Raw genomic sequence first — 9,578 nt, forward strand, 5'->3', positions numbered from 1 at the left:
TTTTGACAATTTTGTTTTTCAAAAGCTGTAAAAGATAGCTTATTTTTATAACATTTTTGGAATCTTGTCAAGCACAAATTACTCCTCTAATATTGACAAATATTTTTTTTCAAGTTGATTAGACAAATAAAAATTGTTATCCTTCAAAAGTGTACCTCTTTTAGAAAGGAAAAAAATAACAACTTCATTCATCTCAATTTATGTGATACCGATTGGCTTGGCACAATGTTTAAGAGAAAAAAGATTTTAAAAATTTATAGTCTAAAATAATCCTAAAATATTTGTGTGATTATAAATAGTTTCATCAAGGGTAAAGGGAGATTTTAAAGTTGAATTATTTTTAATTATAGAGAGAATATTTTTGGGATGTATTAAAAAGGACACAGTGACACATAAATCGGGACGGAGAAATTAATAAAAATTGATTTTCAAAATAATTTATAGTTTTTCACCTGCAAACAAATCCCTTCGTATGGAATGGAACATTACATTATAGTTACACAACTTATATTTTTTGTTATTTCCCAGTGAATTCTATCTTATTGAAATGTTATATCATTCATTTGCACTTAAACTATTTTTCTTCTTCTGTTTGATCTAATTCACTGCAACTATTCTTTAATAGGATGGACAATATGGAAGGTGAAATCCAAAGACTTCGAGATGAAAATCAAAAATTAGTTGAAGAACGAATTATTTCACAAAATGAATTAGATGCTGCTAGAGAAGAACTTCGTCGCAAGAATGTTATGATAGATGATATTCGGGCTGAGCATGAAGTCCATTGCAGGCAACTTATGAAAAGGGGTTTGCAGCTGATAGACCAAATTCCAGATATTGAACCTTTGAAAAATGAGGTCAAACGCCTTCGTTCTAAAGTTACAAGACTTTCTTCTCTTAGGTATATTATGTTATTTTATGAAAAATATGAATAACATGAAAGGTTTTTAAGTCTGTCTTATGACTTGTAGGTTTGATGTTAAATCCGAAATACAATCTGCTGCTAAGAAGATAATAGCATTTTGTTCACAAATTTTACAACAGCTCAATAAGGATTTAGTTCATTGCCAAGTCTTGTTTTTGGCACCTACCATTGAACGTGCACATCAAATTGAGAAAGTCATGCAAGCACTTTGTGACCACCTTGAAATAAAGGTACATATTTGCGTAGGTGATAGTAGCATTGAGGTGGATGAACGTATCATATCAACAGATGTTCATCTCATCGTTGGTACACCTTGGAGTGTGTCGGACTTGTTAGGTACAAAAAATCAATCTCTTCATTTTGATCATATTAGAATGGTTGTGTTAGATGAGGCTGATGAAATGCTTTCAAGGGGATTTGATATCCAGGTAATTTATTTCTGCATTTGTATTTTACACAACAATATGAACATTTTTAGATCTGAAGTTTCCAATTTTAGAGAATCTCTTTTATTATAATCTTTTGAAATAAATTATGTGAAATTGAAAATAGTTTTGATTTTTTTTTATTTGCAGATATATAATATTTTATCAATTTTGCCTGACAAAGTTGAAGTGGAACCATGCCGAAAGATGCCCTTGAAATCCCAAGGAAGTTTAGGAATAAGCCGATGGCAACAATGAACTTGTGGCAGTCCATAGTATTTTTGTGAACTGACTTTGAGCGTCCATAGTCTTTTGATTCTTGTGAGCATAAACAATGCTTTTGTATGATGATGCAACATTCTGGGAAATGAAATGGTTCCAAATAGCTACAAAAAAATTCATTTAATAATATTTTGATATTGTTACTATTTTTCTTCTTTGGATACTAATATAGCAATTACATAAAATTGTATGCTTTGCTATTTGTATTGACTGATCTTTGATTTTTGCCCTTTAATAATTGAATTTATAACACATGGGATGGGAGTTCTTTAGAATAACAATACAAACGAAGGATATTAGGGAGAAAAAGTAGTTGATTTTGGAATAAACGTGTAGACGGACAATATTTGAAGTTTTGACATATTTATTCTTGTTACGATCCGGACTAAGGCCTAGTCGTGATATGGAAATCGAGAATCCGAAGGATCCCAACCAATCCTCTCAGAATACATCGCATTCATAAGGTAAGATAAAACATAATAAAAACAAGCGGAAGAATAATCTCAAACATGGAAGTCTAGAAATGAAACGAAATCTCAAGTCATATGTCCGAATGGACTACATCAACTCTATGTCTAAACATGCCTCTACTATCCTAACATAGGTGGGGTCATAGAACAAGTCACTAGCTCCCCAAACAAGAGAAGAAACATTCTCAAAATAACAATATAGTCAAGAGTTAGCAAGAAAATATAATCTCGATAGGTAGTCCCCGAAGCATGAGGACTTACCAAATCAAGTGAAATGAGAGTATATAGGGTGATCGCCGAGCCCTACATTATAACACAATGTAGGCAAAGAAAAGTATGTGTTATTACTTTGAATGTACTAAGTATGTGAGCAATGCAATACATGACATAAAAGCAATGATGTATGATCAAGGCTAGAACATTTAATAAGTAGACCATTTATACGTAATAGTAAATCATGAGTAAGGCTAATGTCATTTTAACCATAATGCAACCTTATGAAGAGGACTTGCACAATGCATGGATAGTCATAAGTTATAATGAGGAATCATAAATGTCACGACCCGAATCCGGGTGTGATGGCACTCATCTCAACCCACCGAGATAAGTCAGCCTAATACCCAACGAAAGTAGATGCGGAAGAAAAAGAAAAAAATCAAAATTTAACTTAAGCGAAAACACGTAAAAGAAACTCAACATCCCCCAAGATTGGTTGTCACGTGTACAAGCCACTAATTTATTATCGAAGTACGATAAGAAATACAGTCATAATGTCTTTGTCTCTAGAATAGGACTAAAACATAAGAAGAGAGCAAGAGGTGTCCGCTAGATAGATGTAACAGCTACCTCGACACTCAGAATGATGGCCTCGGATGTAGTAGAAAATGCTAGAAGATCAAGCAGGTCCGGGCTCACAACCTACACAAGTGTGGAAGCAAGGGGTGAGTACCAAACAACACGGTACTCAGCAAGTGGATAGCTAAAACTAAGCAAAGCTTAATAGATACAAGTACTCCTGTCCTCCCAACCGAACCTCCTTAACTACAACCTGCATAAAATTAGCCCAACTCTACACTTGTACAATAACAACAGTAATACAGTCCACAAATATTCATCAATAGTCTCATCAATGAATCATATCAAGTCAAGTTCAGCACACAGAGCAATATGGGGGTAAGCACAAAGTCACAAATATCAGAAAGGTGCAATGCGGTGCAATGAAATGATGCATGTCTGTCCTATCGGTACACATCCGCTGAATCACAGTCCGGAACCCATGGGGGACATTTCTGTCCATGTAACCTGCCACGGAGCGTGTGGCCCATCCCCTCAATATATATATCTTGCCACGGAGCGTGTGGCCCGACCCCTTTATTTCATAATACCTGCCACGGAGCGTGTGGCCCGACCCCTTTGTTCATATTACCTGCCACGGAGCGTGTGGCCCGACCCCTTTTGTTTCATATCATTTTCAGTATCAACACAATATGTCAGAACCAGTGCAATCAATTCATGTTCGTATAATTCACAATAATAACATGACAACCACAATAATTTTTCATATCTCACATCAACATAGTCATTTCACATGTCCAAAATCACAACATATCAATTCCACCAACACATGTTATTAGATCACCATTTTATACCCTCATCTCCATTTTTTTTTAAGGTCAATCATACAGTCAATAACCCAGTCCAATTTTCATTACTCCCTAGTATATATGACACGGAAATACAAGCATCTATAAGCTTAAACTGAGGTTTAGAAATTCACTTGCCTTAATTAATCACGCAATTACTCTGAGACCTGAGCCTTCCTTTTTCGCTGGGTTTCCAAATAAGTATGATCTAAACAAATAATTAACCATAATAAGATTTCAAAACTAACAACACTCATGTCTAGCCTAGACCCCAAACTTACACAAGTCTATAATCAAGTTCCCAAATCTTGATGCCAATTAATAAATCAAATATTATATTTTTTTCTAAATTTCAGGCCTAAGGTTATGGCTTAATTTCCCCAATATTATAAATTTAATGGAATCTATATAACATAATATGCCTAACATTTAATTACCTATCTCAATATATGAAAACTTAATTATAATATGATAATTAACTGATTTATTTTTCAATTGGTACAAAGCAGTACGTACCCTGAATGTGCAGAAACATAAAACCTATGCAAACTAGGATATAACCTTACAACCTATTGAATAATTGGCCATTGTTTTTTTTTTTTTTTAATGATTACACCTATATGCCTAACTGTAACTACTTTGTGGCCAAATTCAAGCCTAGTTTCAACCAACACCAATAATTGATAAGTAATACACTAATATATATATTGCATATCCTAAAAATTAATATGAACGAGACTGAAGTTTTCCATTACCTGAAGCAGTTTCAGCCGTTCTTCCTCGGCGTCGCAGGTAAGTCTTTTCGTCCTCTCTTGTTTGTTTTTTTTTCTAATTAATTAATTACTAAAAGTTTTATAAACCTACTAACTCTAATTTAATAAATATAGGATAAGTGGTACAGGATGTTAAATATATTATCACTTCAGTCCATTAATTACGTGGGTTATCTAAATTTACCCCTCCATTAATTAACCATTGTTATCGAATAGTCCAAATTTCTAATTTTTTTTTTTTATTATTATTTTTTTTTCTTTTTGCGGAGAGAGTATTTTATGAAATAGAGATGACTCATTCTTAAAATGACCAAACGGATCATTATATTATCCACCACTAAAAATCATGTTCGTCCCCGAACATAGAGTAAAGGAATATACCTGAAGGTTCAAAAAGATGGGGATATCTGGCACGCATATGAGCCTCTGTCTCCCAAGTCGCCTCTCCGACTGAACGGTGCTTCCATTGTACCTTCACTGAAGCTATCTCCTTGGTTCTAAGCTTACGAACATGCCTATCTAGAATGGCTATAGGCTCCTCCTCAAATGTCAAGTCTGGACCCAATTCCACTGAATCGAGTGATAACACATGGGACTCATCTGGAACATACTTTCGAAGCATGGAAACATGAAATACATTATGCATAGCCGATAAGCTAGGTGGCAAGGCCAATCTATAAGCCACATCTCCAACTCGTGCCAAAATCTCAAATGGGCTAATGAATCGAGGGCTGAGCTTGCCCTTCCTCCCGAACCGCATCACGCCCTTCATGGGAGACACTCGAAGCCAAACATGGTCACCCACCATGAACTCCAATGGTCGAACTCTCCGATCTGCATAACTCTTCTGCCTACTCTGGGCTGTCAAGAGTCTACCCTGAATTCTACGAACTTGCTCCATAGCATCTCTAAGCAAGTCTGTGTCTAAGGAGTCCATCTCAACTAAGTCAAACCAGCCAATTGGAGATCGACACCGCCTACCATACAGAGCCTCAAATGGAGCCATCTGAATACTAGAGTGATAACTGTTGTTGTAGGCAAACTCCGCTAGGGCCAAGTGCTGATCCCATCTAGCACCAAAATCAATAACACAAGCTCGGAGCATGTCCTCCAACACTTGGATTGTCCGCTCGGACTGACCATCGGTTTGTGGGTGAAAAGCAGTACTCATATCAAGTCTAGTGCCCAAACCATGTTGTAATGCCTGCCAAAAGTGCGAAGTGAATACTGAACCTCGATCCGAAATGATGGATACTGGGACACCATAAAGCCGAACGATCTGACTAATATACAATTGGGCTAGTTTATCCGATGTGTACCTTACCTTAACTGGAATAAAATGGGCGGACTTGGTTAGTCTGTCAACCACCACCCATATAGAGTCGTAGCCACCAACGGTGGGAGGTAAACCCACAATGAAATCCATGGTGATAATTTCCCACTTCCAAGTGGGAATAGGCATACTCTGACTCACACCCCCAGGCCGCTGGTGCTCACACTTTACCTGCTGGCAAGTCAAACACTTGGATACGAACTCTGCGATGTCCTTCTTCATCCCATACCACCAATAGTGCTGGCACAGATCATGATACATCTTGGCCGCTCCTGGATGGATGGAATACCTTGAACAATGAGCCTCTTCCAAAATAAGTCTAGTTAGGTCACCCACCTTAGGCACACAAATTCTGTCGTCAATCCTCAGTACACCTTCCAAATCAAGTATCGCCTCCTTAGCTTCACCTCTTAATACCTTGTCTCGAATGATACATAACTTCTCATCCTGAAACTGTCTCTCCCGAATCTGGTCAATCAAGGAAGAACGTGCCTCCATAAAGGCAAGAACACCACCATCCTCTAAAATCTGTAACCGGACAAGGCTATTAGCTAGCCTCTGAACATCTCTAGCTAATGGTCGCTCCTCAACTCGGATCGCGGCAAGACTCCCCATACTAGAGGACTTCCTACTCAAGGCATCCGCCACTACATTGGCTTTTCCTAGGTGATACAAAATAGTCATGTCGTAGTCTTTCAGCAACTCGAGCCATCTACGTTGCCTCAAGTTCAGATCCCGTTGACTGAATATATACTGAAGACTTCTATGATCGGTGAAGACCTCGCAATGCACACCATATAGGTAATGACGCCATAACTTAAGCACAAAAACCACAGCCGCTAACTCCAAATCATGAGTAGGATAGTTTTTCTCATGGGCCTTCAACTGTCTCGAGGCATAGGCAACCACTTTCCCCTTTTGCATCAACACTCCACCTAAACCAACACCGAAAGCATCACAATATACAGTAAATCCCACACCTTCCTCGGGTAGCGTCAAAACAGGAGCCGAAGTCAATAAAGTCTTGAGCTTTTGAAAGCTCGCTTCACACTCTTCGGACCAATGAAAATCCACAGCCTTTTGAGTCAATCTAGTCAATGGAACTGCAATAGTGGAGAAGCCCTGCACGAACCGTCGATAATAACCGGCTAACCCCACAAAACTACGAATCTCAGTAGGAGAAGTAGGCCTTGTCCAACTTCTGACTGCCCCAATCTTAGCTGGATCCACTCTAATCCCCTCTTTGGACACCACGTGTCCTAAGAATGTAACAGAATCAAGCCAAAATTCACACTTGGAGAACTTTGCATACAACTTTTCTTCTCTCAACTTTTGAAGTACCAACCTCAAATGGCGGACATGATCTGCCTCGATCTTGGAATATACCAAGATGTCATCAATGAATACTATCACAAAAGAATCTAAGTATGGGCGAAACACTCCATTCATCAACTCCATAAATGCTGCGGGGGAATTCGTCAACCCAAATGACATCACCAAAAACTCGTAGTGACCATAACGAGTCCGAAAAGCTGTCTTAGGGATATCTGATGCCCTAATCTTCAACTGATGATAACCGGACCTCAAGTCTATTTTGGAAAACAGTGCCGCTCCCTGTAGCTGATCAAATAAATCATCAATACGGGGAAGAGGATATTTATTTTTAATAGTTACCTTATTCAACTGCCTGTAATCGATACACATCCTCATAGTCCCATCCTTCTTCTTTACAAAAAGAACCGGTGCACCCCAAGGAGACACACTAGGGCGAATAAACCCCTTACTCAACAAGTCTTGCAACTGATCCTTCAACTCCTTCAATTCAACTGGAGCCATGCGATATGGAGGAATAGAAATGGGTTTAGTGCCAGGCTCTAAGTCAATAGCAAAATCAATATCCCTATCCGGAGGAATACCAGGAAGATCAGTAGGAAATACATCAGAAAACTCCTTAACCACTGGGACAGTATCTATAGGAGGTGACTCAATACTGGTATCCCGAATAAAGGCCAAATAAGACATACACCCTCTATCAATCAACCTCTGAGCACAAATATATGAGATAACCATACTGGGATAGGAGCCACTAGTACCATTCCACTCAATCCGCGGGGTACCAGGTATCGCTAAGGTAACTGTTTTTGCATAACAGTCGAGAATAGCATGATGGGGAGAAAGCCAATCCATACCCAATATCACATCAAAATCTACCATCCCCAAAATAATCATATCTACCAAAGTATCATACCCGGCCAAGGAAATAAGACAGGATCGATATACTCGATCCACCACTAAGGGTTCACCCACGGGTGTAGAAACATGAACGGGCACGGACATACGATCACATGTCAAATCAAAGTTAGATGCAAAATAGGAAGACATATAGGAAAATGTAGATCCTGGATCAAATAATACAGATGCAGGTCGATGACAGACTGGGACAATACCTGTGATAACGGCGTTGGAAGCCTCAGCCTCGGGTCTCCCTGGAAAAGCATAACACTGAGCTCCCCTACCACCTCCGACCTGCCCAACACCTCTACCTCCTCTCTGAGGGACTATAGCACCACTAGCACCCCTACTAGGAGTGCGACCACCTCTACTAGTCTGGGCTCTACCTCGACCTCTGACCGGCGGCGCTGGTCCTCTAACTGAAACTGAAGAACTAGGCTGGTTTCCTCCTTGACCCTGAGATGTACACTGCCATGAAAGATGATCTGGATCACCACAAGTATAACATACTCTCCCGTGTGAAAACCTCTGCGATGAACCTGCAGAACCTGTATAACTACCCTGGCTCATCGGCCTCTGTTGTGACCCCTGGTAACTCTGACCTGTACTGTAGGAACCACGAGGTGTCTGACCATCCTCAGAAGCTGGCATAAATGCATGAACTGGTCCTCTACGCTGAAAGGAACCACCTCCTCTATAGGACCCTCTACCTCCAGATGAGGTACCCGAAAACTGACCAGAAGCACGGGCCCTCTTGGGGTCCCCGAACTCCTCTCTCTCTATCAACTCCGCCTCCTTGGCAGCACCCACAATGGACTGGAAAGAAGCGCCCTCACGGGCCGGTCGAAAAACTGCTGTACGAATAGTATAGTTCAGTCCTCGCACAAATCTGCGAATCCGCTCTGTCTCATTAGGAAGGACAGCCATGGCATGTCTGGACAACTGGTAGAAACGAGTCTCATATTCAGCAACTGTAAGTCCTTCCTGCCTCAAATTCTCAAACCGTAATCGGCTCTCTTCCTTCACACTCCAGGGGATGAAACGGTCATAAAAGGCACTAGCAAACTCATCCCAAGTCATCTGGGGTGACCCAACTGGTCTGGAACTCGTATACACTCTCCACCACTCTCTGGCTGGTCCACACAACTGTAGTGTAGTATAACGAACTCCATGAGTCTCAGCTAACCCTACTGTCTCCAACAACTCTCGACACATGGTCAAGAACTCGTGTGCATCCTCAGTCTTCCCACCCTGAAATTGTGGAGGGTCCATTTTTCGGAACCTCTCATATCGGCGTTGCTCGTCGTCAGTCAACATGAGCACAGGTGCAACCTGGGCTCCTCCTACTTGTATTCCATCCTCATCCGCTCTAGGGCCCGTAGGTGGCTAGTCCACCAGACCCTGAACAATTGGAATCTGATGTTGCTGTGGGGTCTGAGCTCCTACTCTAGTCTGAGAACCCTTAGGTGTACCATTCACCCTCACACTCTGATTA

At 40.1% G+C, this 9,578-nt stretch overlaps 1 protein-coding gene and 1 pseudogene across 1 annotated transcript; one reads left to right on the forward strand and one right to left on the reverse strand.

Annotated features, from left to right (window-relative positions):
* Positions 1–622: 622 nt before the first annotated feature.
* LOC129881671 (eukaryotic initiation factor 4A-9-like) lies at positions 623–1,781 on the forward strand (annotated as a pseudogene).
* Positions 1,782–4,855: 3,074 nt separating this feature from the next.
* Positions 4,856–9,355, reverse strand: LOC129883597 (uncharacterized). The gene is made up of 2 exons (XM_055958226.1): positions 8,299–9,355; positions 4,856–5,088 (listed from the first exon to the last, which is right to left on the reverse strand). Exons 1-2 carry the CDS (start codon positions 9,353–9,355, stop codon positions 4,856–4,858), a joined length of 1,290 nt encoding a protein of 429 aa, XP_055814201.1.
* Between the last annotated feature and the right edge of the window lie 223 nt (positions 9,356–9,578).

This window comes from Solanum dulcamara, chromosome 3 (assembly GCF_947179165.1).
Source record: "Solanum dulcamara chromosome 3, daSolDulc1.2, whole genome shotgun sequence".
NCBI classification, from domain to species: Eukaryota; Viridiplantae; Streptophyta; class Magnoliopsida; order Solanales; family Solanaceae; genus Solanum; species Solanum dulcamara.